The sequence below is a fragment of the Impatiens glandulifera genome, chromosome 6 (assembly GCF_907164915.1).
Source record: "Impatiens glandulifera chromosome 6, dImpGla2.1, whole genome shotgun sequence".
In the NCBI taxonomy this organism is placed as follows: domain Eukaryota; kingdom Viridiplantae; phylum Streptophyta; class Magnoliopsida; order Ericales; family Balsaminaceae; genus Impatiens; species Impatiens glandulifera.
The window spans coordinates 20,063,176-20,085,740 of NC_061867.1; the positions used below are offsets into that span (position 1 = coordinate 20,063,176).

The 22,565-nt window shown below is 32.2% G+C and overlaps 2 protein-coding genes across 2 annotated transcripts; both read right to left on the minus strand.

Moving 5' to 3' along the window:
• Positions 1-4,513: 4,513 nt before the first annotated feature.
• Positions 4,514-7,711, minus strand: LOC124943323. The gene is made up of 5 exons (XM_047483852.1): positions 7,549-7,711; positions 6,649-6,851; positions 6,074-6,148; positions 5,362-5,928; positions 4,514-5,182 (listed from the first exon to the last, which is right to left on the minus strand). The coding sequence occupies exons 1-5, from the start codon at positions 7,709-7,711 to the stop codon at positions 4,514-4,516; spliced, it is 1,677 nt and encodes a 558-aa protein (XP_047339808.1).
• An 11,218-nt stretch (positions 7,712-18,929) lies between these two features.
• On the minus strand, positions 18,930-20,191 carry LOC124941124. Its single transcript, XM_047481389.1, has 4 exons — positions 19,783-20,191; positions 19,511-19,648; positions 19,262-19,423; positions 18,930-19,165 (listed from the first exon to the last, which is right to left on the minus strand). Exons 1-4 carry the CDS (start codon positions 20,188-20,190, stop codon positions 19,037-19,039), a joined length of 837 nt encoding a protein of 278 aa, XP_047337345.1. The 5' UTR covers position 20,191; the 3' UTR covers positions 18,930-19,036.
• Positions 20,192-22,565: the final 2,374 nt, after the last annotated feature.

Genomic DNA, 22,565 nt, shown 5'->3' on the forward strand with positions numbered 1-22,565 from the left:
GGAGATGAAATGACTGGATGATTGTCCCTTTGCATTGACCTTTACCAATACCTATAATTATCTCATTTTCTTCTATTTTTCTTCAACTTACCTTTTATTTTATCATAATTAAGAAAAAAATTATAAATCACATATTTAATTATTTAATAAAAAAAAGTATTAGAACTATCATAGTCATAATTGTTAACTACATATATCATGAATAACATCTAGTCATATACAATTATTAATTTTTTTCTACAAAATTTGCAATTATTGTAATTATTTACTCTATTTCAATACTCAACTATCAATCCGAATAATTGAGGAGATCAGACTATCTATGTTCTTTTGATCACAAATATTGATTTTTTCCGGTTTTTTAATGATTATTATTCATTATAATGTAGTTTTGTGATATTATTGATTAGTTTATAACAAATAGTATATATAGTCTATTTTACAATATGTAGATTAATAAAAATTAATTGAAACCTTTTAACATAATAATAATTATTATTCATGTTAATTTATATAATATATATTTTTTAAATAATCAAAATTTAGTTAAATAAAGTCAGATGAAACAAATTCTAATATAAAATGAAATATAATATATATATATATATATTATATCATTGTATGATATGATAGCAATTTGATTCCGATTCTATCAAATAATAATGAATATATTGGACTTTTTATTTTTATTTTTATTTTTTCATATTAGAAAAAAAAACAATTAATTGGATTTGAACTAATTTAGAGGTTCTTCCATTGAAGGAGGAGATATTGTTGCTCAACAAATCCCACATCAAATGGCTATTACCCTTCTTTGGGTAAAGTTGGAGGAGAGTTTTGAAGTTTGGGATGTCTTAAATAGAAAATAATTTTTTTTATATTTTTTAATAATTATATTTTAAATTATATTAAAACATAAAATAAAATAATTGTATACTATAATTAATAAAATTAATCTAATTTAATATGGCACCAACCTAAAAAAAAATTATTATTATATTTAATTTTAAAAAAAAAACAATAGGGGATGTAACTATTTGTGGACTTAATTTAGGGAAATTTGACGAAATGACCCCAAAGATGGGGTTATTTAACTTGGTGGTCGCCGATAATTTTAATTGCTTTCGTGGTCACTTATATTTTTTTGGACGATATTATCCTCTTCGCGAAACGCGAAGTTCGCGAAGTGGAAATGTATGAAATGTCCAGATTACCCTTACTATTTAATATAATCTCGCCTATTTTTTTTCATTTCTTTTCTTCTCCTTCTCTCTCCCCGCTCTTCTCCTCCTTCTCTCTAAATTGGGCAGCTGCTGCGGCGGCGATTGGCGGCAACGGCGAAATCCACGACAATGAGCTCCACGACGAACACGAGCACTATTCCACTTGATACGTGTATCCTATGATACTTCAAGTTTATTGATGTTTGGTTTACATCTTCGAATCACTGATGTTTAGGGTTTACTTCCTGTTTCGTGAAGGGCTTCCCGTTTCGCGAAGAGCTTCCCGTTTTGTCCCGCGAAGTATTAATTATCCATATCCCGTTTCTAAATCAAATCATATTTTTTATTATAGCTGAATTTTTTGTTTTCTATAATGGAGAGTGAAAATTTGATGCTGATGGGATATTGTATTTGGATGCCTCTTCAATCAAAACATTTGATTTACCCCAAAGTACTCGTTATGCTGAATTAGTTGATAAACTCTATGATAGACTTAACGTGCAGAAATCTATATACGATTTAGTGTTGCAAATCAAGTATGATATTTCGAATATCACAAATTCAAAACCTGTTTTTATTGAGGAAGATGGGGATTTGAACATATATCTATCACGCTTGATTTTAGGTCGAACCGTGTCACCATTGTGTGTCTTTGTAGTAGAGAAGTCAGCATTTACTAAAGAAAAGATACCACTACTTACATACCCAACTCAAGAAAGTATACTACCACCACAACTTACTCAAAAAATTGTACCACAAGTTGTACCCTCGGATGTCTTTGTTGAAAGTCAAAATGAGCCGGAGAAAACTCTTTGCCTCACATCCCACTTACTCAGGACTTGCATGTTAATACTAGTGTAAAAGCATCAATACTTATACCAACTAGTGCAAGAAGATCATCAATGGGTACACCAACTAGTACAAGAAGAGCATCAATGAGTACACCATATAGTGCAAGAAGATCATCAATGGGTACACCATCGACAGACCCGACAGACACATCACCGCCAGACCCCTCATTTGCGATGACCTTAACTAGTGAAACCGTATTGGAAGTCGGTGTGTTGTTTGAAAATAATAAAGAACTTCAACTTAGTCTATATAAATATGCGATGACCAATCATTTTGAATTCAAAATGGAGAAGTCAAGAAAACATCTTTGGTGTGTGAAATGTTTGGATGAGACATGCAAGTGGAGTTTGCGTGCTGTGAAAGGTAAGTTTTCTAAGATGTTTGAGATCCAGAAATTCGAGCAATAACACTCATTCTCAGTTTTATCGAGGCCAAAGAAAAAAAATGCAAACACTAGCATGGGTTATTGGGCAATGCGTGAAGAGCAAGTACATGGACCATCACCATAACCACTTACCTAAGAAAATAATTGAAGACATGCAGACAACTTATGGGATATTTTTGACTTATAATAAGGCATGGAGGGCAAGGGAAAATGCTTTAATAGCGATGCAAGGAACAGTAGAGGAATCCTATGGAATATTGTCATCATACCTTTACATGTTGGAGAAGTATAATCCTGTTACCATAACTGACATCCAGACAGACGAGCTCGGCCACTTCAAGTATATGTTCATGTCCCTAGACCTCTCAATTAGGGGTTTCAAAGCCTTTTTCCGTCCTGTATTGTGCGTTGATGCTAGTTTTCTTAAGCACAAGGTGTGTGGTCAACTATTGGTGGCTATTGCATTGGATGTGAATGAGCAACTATATCATGTCGCATTCGGCGTTGTTGATTCAAAGAAGAATAACTTTTGGACTTATTTTATGCAAAAACTGAGAGACGCAATTGGATTAGTTGATAATCTCGTCTTCGTATCCGATAGACACCCAAGCATCGCCAATGTCCTGTGTGTTGTTTTCCAAGAAGCAGACCACGGTGCGTGCACATATCACATAAAGATGAATATTATGGACAAATTCAAAATTGATAAATGTCATACGGAGTTTGATTCGGCTTCTAAAGCGTACACTATCCACAAATTTAATCGGTTTTTTGACAAGATCAAGGTTAAAGATCATAGGATTGCTGCATATTTGGAAGAAATTGGGTTCCAAAGATTGAGTAGAGCATTTTTCCCGGTAAGAGATACAACCAACTCACAAGAAATTATGCTGAGAGTTTCAATAGTCAGAGCAGGGAAGCCAGAAAGTATCCCATTTCAGAAATGACTGAGTATTTAAGATTCACAATACACCATTAGTTTAACGATAGAAGAGAAAAAGCGTCCAACCATGAAGAAGTTTTATCTCCAAATTATGAGAAGTTATTACGTGAGGGATTCGAGAAGGCCAAATTCTATACAGTCCAATCACTTAACCGATTCAAGTTTTATGTGCATGACAATCAGTCCCATTTCAAATTTAATTTGAAAGACACGAACTACACTTGTAGAGTATTTGAAGGTTCGGGTCTTCCTTGTACGCATGCAATGGGTGCTGCCCGTAGTCGGAATTTGGTTTCTTATGACTTCTGTTCAAGGTATTATTCAGCACATATGATAAATCGTTATATTTTCGATGCACACAGGTATTACACAACTGAATGTTGGATAAATGCATATGCGGAGACATGTTATCCTCCTGGTGATGAAGAAAATTGGGATGTTCCCGAACATATCAAGCAACGCTCGTGTCTTAAACCAAATGTCAAGGTTAAGAAAAACCATCCCAAGGTGACTTCCGTAAGGTCCCGAAATGATGCAACTCATGTGCTAGACTAGGACATAATAGGGCAACATGCAAAGCAGTGATGCCTACAGCATCTACTGCAAGAGCATCATCATCTAAACAACATGAGTCATCATCTCAACAATATGAACATTTATCTTGAAAGATTATTATGGTGATAAGTTGTAATATATGTTGTTAGTTGAATTGAATTATGGTGGTTTGGTTTGGGGTAAATTATAGTATATGTTGTTAATTCAGGTGGTTTGGGATAAGTTGTAGTATATGTTGTTAATGCAGGTGGTAAGCACAAGGAAGCACATAGCGAAACGGTAAGGACTTAGCGAAATAGTAATCACTTAGCGAAATGGTAAACACTTAGCGAAACGGTAAACACTTAGCGAACGCGAAGTTAAAGTTACACTTGTTTTTACATCAAATTATCTTCAAGTCTGAAGTGCAAAATTCAATATATGAATATACATTTTACAATTCAACTTCAAATATTTTAACAATACATTTTCATTACTTCAAGTTGTCTCCAAAACAAGGTTCGATAATTTACATTTACATTACATCAAATCAAATAATTTATTCAATTTACAATACTAAGGTTCGATAATTTGATGGAATAATCTGACCGCCATCTTCTGCCTCCAAAACTCCATGTTTTCTGAGGTCACATTATGTAAGCCTTGGTTAGCAGTCAAGTATTCCATATACATGAGCGTGAATACACCACAGTCCCCTCTCTCGGTTGCTCTTGGGACTTCCCTTACCTTAGCTGTTGCGGTTTTGACTTTCGGGTGTGGAACTCGTTTGTATGTCATGGCTTGGATGGGGGCTTGGAAGTTGAAGTGATGATACCTTTTCATCTCACCTTTAGTGACTGTCTTTATAAATACATTTGGAATCATCTCACACAATTTCAAATAAGGATCCAGATTCTTATTAATATAAGCATCGCAGTCATACACGTCAATGCGATTCTTTTGAAGACGTGCTACACACAAAATGCAATGCTTCTGGCTTATGTTCACGGGCACGTATATATCGTCGATTGTTGACCATTCAGGCATATATCTATGCTCTACACCCATATAATAATCTTTAAATTCTTCGACTGGATAATTTGTACGATCCTTACTAAAAGTCATGTGCTCTCGCCTTAGTCTATCTGCCAATACGCAATCCCCTATTGCGACTTTAGAATTTTTATATGTCTTGGGATATTCTGCAATCCTTTTTTGCAATAAGTGGCAGAATGCATCAATTTCCTACACAATGGGAATAAATTCAGTAAATATCAAACAACATTGAACTGAAGTACTTCGCGAATCGCTAAGTACATAGCGAACCGCTAAGTACATAGCGATTCGTTAAGTACCTCGCGTCTCGTTAAGTATTTAGCGAGTCGCGAAGACATTAATAATGAATAATAAATTGCACGACTTACAGTGTCTTCAAGCCATGTCAACCTTGTTTGAACTTTAACAAACATATCCTTCCCTACTTTGTAAGTCACTACATCCTTTTTCACATCATTGGTTTTTGGATCATTCAACCACTCTTTTACTTTATCCAGCAGTTCATCTTCAAATTTTTGAAGGGGATTGACTTTCATTGGATCATTTTTCATTGGTAGTTTTAACAAAGAAAGGTTGGTGTACGAGTCATCTGTTTTCGGCTTCCTCACTCTCCTCCCAAATTTTCCTTTAGGAGGAGTATTGTATAACTTGAAATCGTCATTGTCATCTTCAACCTTCTTCTTCTTATTATTCTCAATTCCTTGTTGTATCATCACATCCTTCACTTTCACATCCACACTCTCCTCATCTTTCACCTTCACTTTCAGATCATCCACATTATCCATCTTCACATCATCCACCTTTACATCATCCTCCATAACATACAACTTTACATCATCCTCCACAACATCAACCTTCACAACATCCTTCACATCATCCACCTTCACAGCATTCATCTTCTCATCATCCTCCACAACCACCTTCACATCAGCCACCTACATCGCCATCATCTCCTGTGAAATAACAACATTCTGGTCAGATATGTACTTAGCGAGTCGCGTAGTACATAGCGAATCGCGAGGTACATAGCGAGTCGCGAAGTACTTAGAGAAACGTTAAGTGAAAAATTCAATATATTACCTCAGTCTTCTCCTCCTTCTGGTCAACCTTGCTCTTCTCCTTTTCTTCGACCTTCACATCCATAGAATCCTTCACCTACAAAATACGTAATGGTCAGATACGTCCTTAGCGAAATGTAAAGTGCAAAATTCAATATCTTACCTCAGTCTTCTCCTCCTTCTGGTCAACCTTGCTCTTCTCCTCTTCGAATTAATCGACCTTCACATCCTTAGAATCCTTCACCTGCAAAATAGGTACTTGTCAGATATGTCCTTAGCGAAACGTAAAGTGCAAAATTCAATATCTTACCTCTGTCTTCTCCTTCTTCTTGTCCACCTTGCTCTTCTTCTTCTTCTTCTTCATCTTCTCCTCCATATCATCTAATTTGGTTAATAATATTCCCATCCTTTTGTTGAATTTAGCTAACAACTGTTCGGACATACTAAAACCATCTTCTTCAGAGAATCATGGTGAGTTTCTTTGATTGTGATTTTCAGCTATTTGATGAGCTCTGTTTTCAGCTCTTCCAGCTCCTCATTCAACTATATTTTCAACTCTTTTAGCTCCTCTTTCAGCTCATCATATTTACATCCAACAGAAGGTGTTGGAGCCCGAGGACTTGACGTCACGATGGGGGGACTAGAAATGTGGGCCGAACTCGATTCATAAGCAAGCTTCCTCTTCAAGTTGACTGCTTCTTTGAGAGTAGCTTCACCCTTTCTCTTCCTGGGGGCAGGTTTGGGAGTACATTCTTCATGTTCACTTTCATCTTCATCAAAATCATCTTTGATTAACTTCCCTTCAGTAAATCCCTCAAAAAAAATCATCAATTGTCTCGTCCATTTGTTCAAATTCCTCACCACTCTATAACCTCTTCTCCATTGAGGACTCTTCCATCTCAGTCACATTCGTGGTCTCAAGGGCTTTATCTCGATCAAGGTGTTTTTCCTGGTGGAATGATAGAGTAACAACATTGGGTGTAGAGGGTCATTAAGCTGATTCTTTTTGACGAATTTAGGGACAAAGTTTTGGATGACCTCATACGTCCACATTTGAAGTTCCAATTGAACCCATAAATGTTATATGCAAAATGAGCATAAGGATCATTAGTAGTTTTCTTTTTCTCATAATATGAGAGACTGAGATGTTTCATGTTCTTTTTTAAACCCTTAAGTGTGGCTCTAAAGGTGACCTTCCTCATGGATATCGGAGGAAAGTTTCCTCGTCTTCCACCATGTGGAGTATTTTTTAAAATACGACCCTCCTTGGGTCAAATGTAAATAGGTACTGGAAAATCAGGCATACCAGTCCCATCTTGAATGCATCTTCCTTGTCTTTGCATTTCAAAAAAAAATTCTCCAACTCGCTCATTCGCACACTATTGTTCCCTTTCAAATATTTCACCGAGAGAGGTGGACAACCTCAGAATTCTTCTTCGTTCAACTCAAGAAAACTGCCGAAGTTTAGGCCTGTAACCAACACATACTTCTTCATACCAAATATAAGTTCATGCCCATTCACCATGAAAGTTATCTCCTTGGAGTTTGAGCATACCCTCCTCATCATCATATGATGTACTATTGTTCCTGGGAAGTACAAGACTGGGGCTGTGAATAATGATCTGAACTGGGTATTGTAAACCCTCTCCAAAAGATCCATTTCCTCGAACTTCTTAAAAATCTTCTTCAGGTAGAGGGCACTTTTACAAAAATCCGACAAGGAAACTCAATAACTGTGGTTTCTTCCATCTACAAAAGGAACAAAACCAAAGATGTAAGAACAAATACATAAACCATCGCAAAGCATAAGTACTTAGCGAATCGCGAAGTACTTAGTGAATCACGAGGTACTTAGCAAATCACGGGGTACTTAGTGAATCGTAGGGTACTTAACGAATCGCGAGGTACTTAGCGAATTGCGAGGTACTTGGCGAATCGCGAGGTACCTAGCGAAACCCTAATATGGCATATGGTACTTAGCGAAACCATAATAGCGAAACCATTGAGAACATTAAACTGAACATAAGATGAGCAAAAACCATAAACCTAAACCCTAAACCAGAAATAGACAAGCAAAAACCCTAAAATTTAACATGCAAAAAACCAAAACTCATAAACAAAAAACCAGAAAAAGACAAGTAACAATCGAAAAAATAATCAAACCTATTTAATAATGACGGACGAGAAGAAAGAACCGAGACGACGGGCAGAAATGATCGGCCTTGGCAGGGAGCAGTTTAGTGAAGAGAGGTTAGAGAGACGAGTCGCGAGGGATAGAAGAAATGAAATGTTCACATGCTGAAATGAACTTTTTTAAATATAAGGTATAGCGCGTGTGCGTACGCGCGCCTCTTCGACTTCCTTAGCGAGACGGTGAGTCCTTAGCGACTCACTAAGTACTTAGCGAATCGCGAGGTACTTAACGACTCGCGAAGTCATGCTTCAAGCATTTGATTGAACTCCAGGTAAGAAAAAAGATGGTTTGAATTCGATTTCGTTAAGTCATTAAGCATATTTTGGTTAATAACGAACGAAATCAAATTCAAACCATTTTCTCTTACCTGGAGCTCGAAGTACTTAGCGAAACGCGAAGTCCTTAGCGAAACGTGAAGCACAAAATTTTTTATTGGTTTCATAGGTAATCTATCTCGTTTGACAAGGTATCAACAACAAAGTCATGGTTTTGAAGAGAAGTTGTGTTAGCAAAATAAATCTTATAATTTTACATGGTAACATTTAGATTCTTCAGAAAAGGCCTTTGAAGAAGCAGTCACCGAGCTCCAGGTAAGAGAAAATGGTTTCAAAATTCAATTCATTAGCTTAATTACTAACGAAATAGATGTGAAAACATATTCTCTTACATGGAGCTCAATGACGGATTCTTCAAAGGTCTTTTCTAAAAAATATAAATGTTTCCATTAATGTAAAAAGAGAATGTTTGTTTTGGTAACACAACTTCTCTTCAAAACCATGAGTCATGTAGATACATTGTCAAATGAAGTTCATGATTAACTATAAATAACAAAAAATCTTGACACTTAACTAAATGCGAAGTACTTAGCGAAACGGTAAGCACTTAGCGAAACGGTAAGCACTTAGCGAAACGGTAAGTCCTTAGCGAATTTTCCCTGAAACGGAACCCATATGATCCGAAATTATCTGCAAATATCATCATCGACATATATGAACCAATATGAACCAAATAACAAATATGAACCAATATGAACCAAATAAGATATGTGAACCAATATGAACCAAATAACAAATATGAACCAATATGAACCAAATAAGAACATGTTAAATCGAAGGGTTTGAAATGAAGATAATAGAAACATGAACATAAATCGAATTAGGTTAAGGTTTGAAATGAATATTTTCTTCGACCTTCAAATCCTTAGAATCCTTCACATGCATGCAAAATAGGTTTAGGGTTAGGGTTTATGAAGATTGTGTAAATAAAAACATAAATCGATTTAGGTTAGGGTTTGAAATAAAGATCATGTAAATAAGAACATAAATCTGTATCTGTATGAAGTGGACCGCCGCCCCGCCGCCTCCGTCACCGTAACCGCCGCCGTCAAAGAGAGAACAAGAGAAGAGAGAGAAAGGAAATGATGGAAATAGAAAAATTAGAGTATTTATACTAAACTCTAATCCACTTCGCGAAACGCTAAGTCCCTTCGCGTTACGCGAAAAGGGTATATCGTCAAAAAAAAAATAAGTGACCACGAAAACAATTAAAATTATCGGCGACCATGAGATCAAATAACCCTATCTTCAAGGTCATTTAGTCAAATTTCCACTTAATTTATGGTCATGAGTTGAGTTATAGCACTAATGATATTTTTTAAATGAAAAGCAAAAACAATTAATAATTAGACTCAATTAATACTTTTTATATCATATTTACAATTTTACTCTACCCATATCTAGGAAAATGGATTTAAAGCTCAAACTCTACACTTCAAATACACCAAAAAAAAATTATTATTAGATTATAAATCAGAGTATATTATTAAAAACAAGATGAAAGTTTATTTTATTTTTACTTCTATTAAATACTTTTTATAAATTTTTACTCTACCTGAAAATGGATTTAAAGCTCCAACTCTTCATTTCAAATACACCAACAAAAATTATTTTTAAATTATAAATCAGAATATATTATTAAAAACAAGATGAAAGTTATTTTATTTTTACTTTTATTAAATACTTTCTGTTTTATGAATTTTTGTTGGACTTGTATTACCTTATTTATTTAATGAGCTTTTATTAATACTAACTTGCTGCACATCTAATTAAGTTAATTTGAAAATCACAACAATACACGAGGAGGCCTGAGTTTTGATCACTACTAAATTAGGGATGATAATAATTTTTACAATTTCCATTATATTACAATTTCTTAAAACTTATTTCTCTTTTTTTTATGATTATTTTATTGAATGAAAATGGCTTTAAGTCATTTTCCAAAAAAAAAAAATTTAAAAAAAATTATTGATTTATATTTATAATTTTATGTATTAATATATTATTTAAATGACTAACAATTTAAAATAAATCAATCAACTCTAAATTAAAAAAACTTCGTTATCTAACATTATAATCATTTTTTTACAAAGAATTATTAGAAAATAAAAAAAAATGTAGTTAGTTCTTCCGCGTATATATGTTTATAAATATATTTAGTGTAATTTAAAATATAAAAATTAAGTAACTTAGTTGGATAAAGTATTGAATATATAGTGTGTAAGTTGAAAGTTTAAGACTTATATGTATAAAGCATAGTTTTGAAACTCAATCCGGTCAGGCAGTCGGACCAGCAAACCCGGTGAACCAGTTGTCAAACTGGGTTAGGTTGACGAAAAAATTGAAAAATCAACCTAATTAAGCCCAGTCAACCCGTCAATTTGACCGAAAATCTGACAGTCCGTGTTAACCCAGTGGGTTTATCCTATCTTTTTTAAAAATCACTTATTTTCTTTCTCACTTATCACTCTCTCAGTTCCACTCTCCCTTTTTTTTTGGTTCCAATTGAGTTTACCTATTTTTAGTTCCATGTGGGTAGATTACTGATTTCTAGTTATAGACACTGAGAATGACAAACTATTTTATTCACTTCAAGCTTCAACTCCTACCTAAATTAGTTGAATCCATGTTGGGTCAAATTATTTTGACTAAGGGTCAAAGTATTCTGACTATTGGAATTTTGATGATGAGTGTGTATAAAACTTAATTTAAGCCGTCTAATCGTTTTTGGTGCAGGTGTATCGAAAACATGTTATATTAGACTAAGTCTGAATGAGGTTCATTAGACTGATTGGACATTAGATGCATTGAGTTAGACGTGCAGTCTAAAAGACGTAGTTAGACGTGTAGTCTAAGGGATACGTAGTTAGACATGCAGTTTAACAGACGTAGTTAGACGTGCAGTCTACGTCGATCCTATCATTCCGCTTTTACCAGACTAAAAAAACTATTTAAGGTGGCATTTTAAGTTATAACTTAAATCTCTTCTCTAGATAAAAACATAGTTATTCAGAAATCGGAGGTTGTAGTTTGATTTAAAACATTATTTCTCGCATAATTCAATTAAGTCTCTTTTTATTTCAACTTTTTTTAAGTTATTATAATTATTTTCTTGTCAAAATTTGGCTTATTTTGAAGTTCATACTTCATATAGTTATTGATAGTAGTTTGATATTATTCTGAAGTTCAAACTTCATATAAGAGGAAAAATTGATTATTCATGGGCTCTTTGTAGAGAAGACTCAATCGTTAACAAAAATGAAAAGAGACGCATCTGTCTCTATTGCGGAAAATTGATAAAGGGTGGAGTTTATGTTTATTTTAATTGTGTTGTCCCTAATAAAGGTAATGAACATATTGTAATTTTGAAACAATGTTTTGAATTTTAATCTCTACTTTGACTATTATTATATAAACAATTCGATGGATTTTTGTTATTTTGTATTATTTTATTATTATATGAAACCCACAGGTTGAACCAGTTGATCCACTGGTTGAACTAGTAACCTAGTGACTTAGTTCCTTCACCGAATTGATGATCGAACCGAATTTCAAAACTATGGTATTAAGTGTTATGGTATATAACCGATTACGTAAATAATTGGATTATTTAAATATAAGTTCAGTTATTCGTTAAAAATTTGTCCATATATTGTTTTTTCAAAATTAAAAACAAAAGTTAATAAATTATGATTCTTCTTTGTTTATTATATTTATTGAAGCACTAATTATATATACCCATCAACAAATTTGAGTTTTCCTCACATTTGTTTTTAATAACTATCTTTTAAAACTTTTATTTTTATATATTTATAAAGGTGTGCTTCCTTTGGAGCAATAAAGTTTATAGGCAGTATAATTATAAAAGTATAAGAAGAACTAATAGATGGTTCACTAAAATATCCAATCAATACATGAAATGTAGCATCTCTAGAGTGCCAAATCCATCAAAATGTGGAAAACTTACCCGAAATATTATATATTTACTATGAGTGATAATTTATCGATCCGATTATGAGAGGATGCATGGTGTGAGGTGAGTTCTTTGTGTTTGTCTTTCTCGTGCTTACATCTATTGTTATTTGCATAGATGTCACCGTCAATAATATTACGACTATCGCTCTTGTCGTTTTTCTCATTATATCATATATAGAAGGAGGCTCAATTGTTTGAGTAAAATTCTTATCACAATAGGTTGGAGGATATTGATAAATTTTACGCAGGTCACTTTTATTTTATTTTTGATAAATTTGTTCTAACTGTTTTACGTGGGGCTTTCTTGTAACCTACTTGCTGTGCAGAAAATTAATGCAGATATGAAGTGCCTAACTGTGTTCATTGCTCAATTTTGTTTTCATGACATTGAATCTAGGAGAACAATTGGATGTGTTGAGCTCCACAGGGGTCTTTAACTTTTTTAGCTAAAAATCACCTCACTATTTCTTAGGTCATCCAAACGTTTTATATTTTAGACGATTATTTCTCAAGTTGTTTAAGAATAAAGATGTTAGTTTTTTTTCAGTGTGATATTTGTCAAATATCTAAACATACTTGTAGTCATTATTCTTCAAAACCTTACAAGACATCTCATCATTTTTCCATAATCCATAGTGACATATGGAGAGCATCTAGGGTGTCAAATATCAATGGTTCTAAATGGTTCTTATTGTTTGTTGATGACCACACACGCTTAAGTTGGGTTTTCCTAATGATGGAAAAATTAAAAACTAACCAAATTTTTAAGCGTTTTCACACAATGATAAAGAACAAATTTCAAGTTACCATTCAAGTGTTTCATTCAGATAACGCATGAGAGTTTTTTAACAACCAACTTGATGATTATTTTAACTCACATATTATTCATACTAGTTCTTGTGTGAAAACACCTCAACTAAGTTGAATCGTTGAGAGGAAAAATAAACATTTACTTGATGATGCTGGGTCCATAATGTTCGCATTCAACATCCCTAAACAGTTTTGGGGGGAAGTTGTCTTCATTGCCACCTATCACATCAATCGAATTTCATCTCGAGATCTCTCATTCCAAACCCTATGTCAAGTCCAACCTCTAGCTCCCATATCTAAGAAGAACCCTCTAGTCAAGGTCCTAACGAAATTTATGTAGATAACATTTTACACTCTCCCAATATTTCTCCTGAAATTACTAACATAGGTGTTCCTATTGCATTAAGAAAGTCATCAAGACATTGTGGGTCGTGTCGCATGGAAGGCTATGTATTATGGAAAGCTCTCCAACTCTTATCGACCCTTTATTACCAAGACAGACGATATACAAATTCCTTAAAGTATCAGCGAGGCTTTTATAAGCCCAAATTGGAAGGCAACTACATGTAATAAGATCCAAGCTCTCAAGGAAAATGGAATATGGGAGATTGTGAAACTTTCTCCAAGAAAGAAAACGGTGGGGTGCAGATGGTTGGTTAGTGTTAAATACAACCTCGATGGGTTAGTGGAGAGATTTAAGGCACATTTAGTGTCTAAAGGATATATGTAGGACTATGGAGTTGATTATGGTTTGCAAACTTAATAAGTCTCTATACGGATTAAAGCAATCCCCATGTGCCTGGTTTGGAAAGTGTTTTTACCTAGGACCGAGAGGTCCGACTTAAAAGTCGCACCTAAGACTGAGGAGTCTCGCACCCGATCGAAAACTCCCGAACCCTCAAACGATGACTTCCACCGATGACCAAGAGGTCCGAACGAGAATTCTAGCCTAGGACCAAGATGCCTTAAACTCGGACTAAGGAGTTCCCAACTAGAATCGAGGGCTTTTTAGCCCCGACCGATAAAACAAACCCAGGACTTAGGACACCGTTCCTAAGACCATTTTGGTTCCTCTTTTAAAATTTCAAAATTATTTTTTTTATTTTGGTACCCCAAATAATTTTCTAAAAATCTCAAAAAATTAGAAATCATTTCAAAGTATTTTTGGGATAATGCACAAAATAATATTTTGATAAAGGTCTATTTGAGATTTATTTTTAAACCCTAATGCCTTTTAAAGTGATGTTCTTTATGTATTTTCCTCTATAGTCATCATCAGCAACGGATACCAACATTTAAATTATTATTTTTACAATTATTTAAATACGCAAAAATATATGCATGTCTAAGACCGGAAGAATAGTTGGTTAAAATAAAACGTTATATAACCGAATTTCAAAAGCCAAATTTATAAGTAGGGATCGTTTTTAAAATGAGTACGAAGGATGAAGCGCAAAAACCATTTCCCGAGTATTAACGAACTACAAACTTAAAGAAACTTTGGTTAAAATATGTTTGAACACATATGTCAGTTTATTGATTTTTCAAAATCTATTGGTGACTTTGTTTTCAAATAAATAATCTTTTAAATTAATTATTATTTTAATTAATTTAAACATATGATTTCTAGAAAATTAAATTGTAATTTGATTATTACAAATCCCTAAATTATTAAAATTTGAACCCAAGTTAATTATTTTTTAACTAATTTCAAAAGTTGTTATGAATTATTTAAAATTTTTTTAAAAAATATTTTATTTAAAAACAAATCTTGACACGTAAATCGATATTAAAATTCTCAAACCTCGTGTTTCTGTAGAACCAAAGGGTTTTTCGGGGGTTACAAGTTCAAGATACTCATATCATCTGAGTTTGAGGTCAAGGACCTAAGGGCTCTTAAGTACTTCCTTGGGATACACTCTAACACTAGAATCTCGTGTAACCCAAAGGAAATATACCCCATACTTACTCAAAGAAACTAAAATGGTTGGTTGCAAACTAGTGGATGTTCCAATGGATTCAAACGTGAAACTGAGTGTTCGAACATCCGAAGTACTAGTAGATAAAGGAAAATATTATCATCTAGTTGGGAAGCTCATATATCTTAAATATACATGACATGGCATATGATTCACGGTGAGAATGGTAAGTCGATTTATGAGCAACCCGTCAACCACTCACATGTGGCAGTCATGAGAATTTTTCGATATCTCAAAACTGCCCAAAATTGGTTTATTTTTCAAGAAGAACTCTAGTCGAGATATAACCATCCTCACCAATGATTATTGGGCAAGATCCATTTTAGACAAGAGATAAATTTCAAGTATGTGTACCTACATCTGGGGCAACCTTGTTACTTGGCGCAGCAAGAAACAATCTATATATTGTGACTCGTAGTAGTATTGAGGCTGAATTACGCTCATTAGCTTATGGAGTGTGTAATGGGTTATGGATTAAAATATTTTTCGAAGATCTCTAAACTCACATGGCCCCATCCTCATATTGTGTGACTATCAAGCTACTTTGATAATGTTAAGAGATCTAGTTCATCATGACATAATAAAACATATTGAGATCGATCGTCACTTTATCAGCGAAAAACTAGAAAATCATACTATCTTTATGCAATACATTCCGTCTTAAAGTGAAGTAGTCGACATCTTAACTAAATCGCTGCTTAAACTATCTTTTGTGACTTATGTTGCAAACTTGATTTGCTGAACATCTACAATTAAGCTTGAGGGGAGTGTTGGAATGTGTATCGTCACAATTAATAATTACATGTTACTATGTATGTTTTGTCTTCTCCTAAAATCATCATTTGCGGTTAATATTACTCTTATAAATATGAAGTTAATTTTCATGTAAATACACACAAAAATTCTCTTTTTTCTTATACTATTTTTAAAGGTTTCCACACCAACTTAACTCTGGTCTAAAAGTGTATTTATTTGGGGGGCTGGGCTAGCTAAGGCTCGGGTGGTGGCTTTACCCAAAAACATCTTGAAAAAGCAAATAAAAAAAATAAATATTTTAACATTCAGACAACATAACCATTATTTAATACAATTTTATAAAAAAGAAAATAAGATTTTTTTTCAATAAAAATAAATTAGGGTGATTGGAATAAGGGAATTCAAAATCTAATTTAAGAAAAAGAATTATAATTTAATGTTAATGTTAAATAAAATTATATAATTATAATTTTTTTAATTTGTTATTTTTGAAAATATAAGTAGAAATGATAATTTAAATAATAATATATATATTATTAAAATATGAGTTCAACATGTTAAATATTTTATAAAGGTAAATAATAAATATTTTGTTTGAAAATATAAAATAAATAAATACTAAAATTATAATAGTAAATTAAGAAGAGTGAAACTAAAATTTATAAAACCAAAATTATAATTTCAAATTCAATTTCAATTTTTTTTATTATAGATGGTCACTAAAAACAAATGATTTGAAATTAAACCCTCAATTTCAATTTCAATTTCAATTTCAATTTTACAAACTTTCCCTAACAATTTCATTATAATAAACATGAATGACATATAGTTTTTATGGGTCGCTACTTACTATTAAAAATTAATAATAAATACTATATAAACAAAACAGTAATTTTATATTACTATAAAAAATTGGATACCCTTAGTGTAGTTCCGGAAATTCCATTGATAAAGGATAAAATGGCATAAAAGTAAAAGTGAGATTTGATTAATTATTTGACGAGAAGCGACGCCGTATAGAACATGCATGTTATACGATTAAGATGGAGGGCACTATATATTATATTCTTTATTCTCTTACAGCTTTGGGTCACGACTCAAATCATATTTTCATTCTCAACAGTAACAAGATAGAGCACATATATAGGCCTTATTAATTTAGACTTTATTCAAATAAATAAATAAATAAATAAAATAATTCCAGAAGTCATGCACCCCACAGTGCTATTAGGTTTGCCAAGATCATATCTAGCAACTAAATAGGATCATAGTTAGAGGTAACACATTGATTTGAGTTGCAATCGATCGATCCAAGATTACGACAAGATAAACTAAGTATTATGATGGATTAAAAGTGGTTCAATATTATTGCAATGACATGAATTTGGTTAAAAAAATAATTTTCATACTTCACCGTTTACAAGATAAGATAAGTATGTTAACCTAATTTTCAACATTTACTTTAATATTGTAACATCATTCCTTAAGTAAACGAGTCCTCGAATTTGTCACTTGCAAATTAAAGTGTTCATCTATGAGCATGTAATCCCTTCATGAGAATGTCCATAATATTTTCTTAGTTGAGATTTATTAGAGGGTAAGAGATTTATTTATAATTAGTTTTCGAATAAAATAAAATATTTTTGAATGTGTTTAGTTTTAGTATTACATATTAGGTGATGGAATTGTTAATAACTATGGTAGCTTCAAACAAAAATCTAATGTTTTGCAAATATTTACTAACTTAAATGCCTCACTAAACATCAATTCATTTATTGTATCAAAGTTCTTAATACAAATATTTAGAATGATAAATATAGTTGATCGAATTAAACAACAAACTCACTGGATAGTTCAAATACGCAAATGTTTTACTTCAAAAAAAATAAATCGATTATCATTAAAAACACTCTTATTTAAAAAAATAATGTTATGATTACCGAAAATAAACCCAGATAAAAAATAACAAAACAACTTACCAACAAAGTTTTATGACTAATAAGCTCAATAGTACTTATCAAATATACCTGAACTATTTATTAATAAATTAAGATGCATAAGCTGAACTAAATTATTCTACACAAAGATGGTTCTGATGTTAAATGACATAGTATATATTTATTTTTGTTGTAGGATCGACTTCTCATTTATCATTATACATTAAAACATTTAAATATATATGTTTTAATTATAATCACAAAAACTTAACATAAATAAGAATTGTAATAAAATGAATAGTCGGCTAATGGAACGTCTGTAGGTCATTCAAGAGAGCAACCATATCCCGAACAAAAAACAAAGATAACCGAGATCTCAAATCTGACATCAACAAAGTCACGAAGATAACATTATAAAGAACACAAATTAGCTGATAATTCTTGAAAATTATATGGTTTACCAAAAAATAATGAATATTGTCACGTACTAACATATTTTTTGAGCCCGTGCCTTACACAACTTCGAGCCAGACTTCTCAGCAACCTTGAACCAAACTCGACATAATCAAACAAATACTTATAGATTCCATAAGAGGTGTCACACCCGCCTTTGATCACATGACAGTGAAGTAGAGTAAGTGTTTTTCTTATCTCCAAATTTTCTTAACTCCGGATTTTCAATGTGATGAGTAGACATTAAGAAACAATGCACCAACATTTTTTTAACCGTTAGTGGTTAAGCGATAATAGATTGTCAATACCTATGCTATACTAGAATATACATCTTAAGCAAATGGTAATCAAAGAATCTTGCCAAGATATGCAATATGTGAGTAGGAACTGTCTTCACATTTTCTTTAGTTTGCGAATAGTCATTTAGATACAACTCGAGTATTTCTTGTACAAAAATGCCAAACCATACATAGAATAACACAACATTAATCATGGTATTAGTATATATATAACAATTAGTATTAATTAAATTGGAAAATAAGTTCGCTAATGAGAAAGAAAAGGGTGGAGTTGTTGCTGGTACATCAAACTGGTCAGGGCTTCTTGATACCAAAACTCATTAATATTATCATCAATATTATCCCCTCCATAATCTTGCAATTGCTTCATCATCATCTGCTTATAAATATTAATCACAAATAAAACATTCATTACCACTCAATCATCAAACACCAAATAATACTAATAAAATATGTTATGTTAATTGTGTACCATATTGTTGTCTTCAATCCTAACGAACTCACTCTCGTAGTGTTTCTTATCCTCAGCCATCATAAGCTCTTCATCGGATGTCGACGGCTCATGAATGTTGTTCTTCGCAAACCTTCCTCTTATCCTCACTCGTTTATCCGCCAGTGTCTTGCGACACTCGTACTAAGAAATTGAATGATCGAGTTAGATTATATAGTTTGATTCCACACATGATTAATAAAATTGTTTCACCATATATGGCGACAATACCTTAATGGTTTTGGTAAAGTTCCTTTGGTTTCGCTTCTTCAAGTACCTATGAATTCTCTCCTTTCTTTCCTCAGCCGAGTATTTCCCTATCTTCATCTCCGGTAATGTCTCCTCATGGTTTACCTTCCCTTCAAGTACCTGATCATGCAAAGAATAATTGAACAAAAAAACCTAATTAGACCATATTCCGTTTATCTTACAAACTACTAAAAACGGTATTATTATTTTCTAAAAATTGAGATATATAAAAGATAATTGAGAAGGAAACATACATGGTTATTAATATAATCATTTGTAATCATGATATCAGGGAGCTGACACAAAAGATTATTCCTAATATTGCAGTGAAACCCATCACAATGATCACTACATTCACAGTACATATCGGCCGGTGCCGGCGCCGGCGTCGATGGCAACGGGAAACCTCTACCCAATTCCGGCAAGGTTGGTACGGTCCACTCCGGAAAAGAACCATTGGTTGAATTTATCACTAAGGGAGCCATCACTGCCCGTGGCAGTGTCATATCGAATATTGGTGCTTTTTCATCGAACATTAACGGGAAAGTGTCGTCTGCTCCGGCGACATTTCCGGCGACTGGTGTATGGAAAGTGGTGGGTGAGAGGCCATTTGGGTAGTCGGAGAAGAGATAGTTGGAGTAGTGGTAGAGTCTTGAAGCCATGAGGAAATTAAGAATCGAAAGATGTTGGATTAATAATGGTCTCAATTTCTCTATTGTGACACCGTGGCATCATGTCTTATATATAGGAAGAAGAGGACCCAACTTTTAATCAAAAGCCGTAATTCATTTTTATTTTATTAAAATAAAATTTTGTTTTACGTGGGGCCGTAAGAGATTGTCTTCATATCTGGAAGGAAAAACTAGTTAAGATTAAAATAATAATTAATTAATCAAGGCATAAAGTAAAATAGAAAATCATAACATATAAATAAAATAATCAAGAACAAACTCAACTCAGAGGTATATAAATTTGGCTCAATTATTATTGGAACTTGAATTTATTTTATTAAATAGAATTCGAACAATTAAATTAATCATAAATTTAGTCATTTAAATTTTTTTACAAACGAATTAATTCTTATTTTTATTTTATTTTAACATATTATTTTCCATTTCTGAATTAAATTATCACATTTATTTAAAATAATAAAATAATTTTGTTTCTTTTCAAGTTTTCTAATTATTCTCCTACATTACACATTTTTAAGACATTCAAACAGTACTCGTACCGAATTTAAAACACATATACATCCAAATTTGTAGAGCATACACAAAGTTAAAGTTAAGCTGTTATAAATTTTTTTGAAAAAATAAAATAAAATCAATCTCTATTAAAATTTCTCAAATTTCTCTTAGATTACACATTTTTTACCCACTTAAACTAACTTTGACAAATTATGATTCGTATATCTCGAAAACAATACTTAATTTTAAAAATACGTTCAAAATATTATTAAATATCAATTAATTTATAAACATGACAAATTAGTTAAAAAAAACAAAAATAATATATTAAAATAAGAATATTAACGTTTTGTCCATTTGAAAAAAAATTTACTAGTTTGATTTGATAGTTTGAGACTCATATAATAAAATTTAAAGTTTGAATATAAAAATTTGATAAGAAACGACCTAGACCTAACCTGAAATAACAATTAGGTCGTACAAATTTTGATGCACATTGTTTAGTCTAACAGTACAATTTTTTGTTATAATTTATCTGGCTATACAATTCAAAGTAATCCTTTTTTAATCTTGAAAATAAATATTAATGAGTGAAGAAAATCTAAATTATAGAATGAAATTCAAATATATATATATAATGATGCTTAATTTTTAAAGTGTCCGGATTGTCGAGTCGAAAGCTGTGGTTAACTTGGATATACGTGAGAGTAAATGAATACTTGGGTCGGATTGTAGGTTGACCCGCCCATAAACTTAAAACGGTTAAAAATAAAATTAAAAATGTTATAGGTATGGTTCGAACTTGCAACCTAACAAAAACAAGTACAACCTTTTAACCAACTAGGCTAATAACACTTTATATTTTAAATTCAACCCAAAATTTGATAAACGCGTGACATTTTAACAATATAAGTTCAACTTTTTAACTAACTAATATATATATATATAATGATGCTTAATTTTTAAAGTGTCCGGATTGCCGGGTCGAGAGCTGTGGTTAATTTGGATATATGTGAGAGTAAATGGATACTTGAGTCGGATTGTGTTTTGACCCGCCCAAAAAAATTTTACCGTAATATTTTTTCACGGTTTTTTATATTATTACTCGTGCAAATGCACGAGATACATACTAGTTTAATTAAAATTGAATTATTTGAGATTATTATATAAATTATATGATATTTTTATGTAGGCGATTTCAACCCTAGAAGATCTAGGCGATTATGTGACCATAAATCAAATGATACCCTTAAAATAACTTATATTACAATGCATAAATAGAGATTTATGAGAATAAGAGAAATTTGAAATCTAATTATATTTTCTACCAAATTAAATTAATGATGACCAATTTAGATGATAAATTATTCCCTATAACTATATATATATTAATCACTAATATTACATACTGTTAACCATATCTACACTTTTAATCCACAATACAAAGTGTAACAAACAAGGTCTTATCTAAATAACCATCAGTGATCATGGCCAAGAACAATTGATCTTTTGAATGAGCAAAGTTACAATTATTCCCTTTAAAAGTACATTTCCCTATCCACCATCAAAACTAAAACACCATGAGTTTATCATTTAAAAAATAAAAAGAAGAGGAAAATTAGAATAAGTAATAATTGATTTCTTTATTATCCAATCCTATGATTCAATTAAAGGTACTCTACACTAATACAAACCTTAAAAAGTGGTAATTTAACTAAGAAAAGTTCATTTGTTTTATTAAAAATAAAATTTTGAAATACTTTTCCATCCATGTGGTGAAAGGATTGAAGAATATATAATAAGATCAGAGAGTACAATTGTGAAGGGCCGGAGCATAAAACATGATAGAA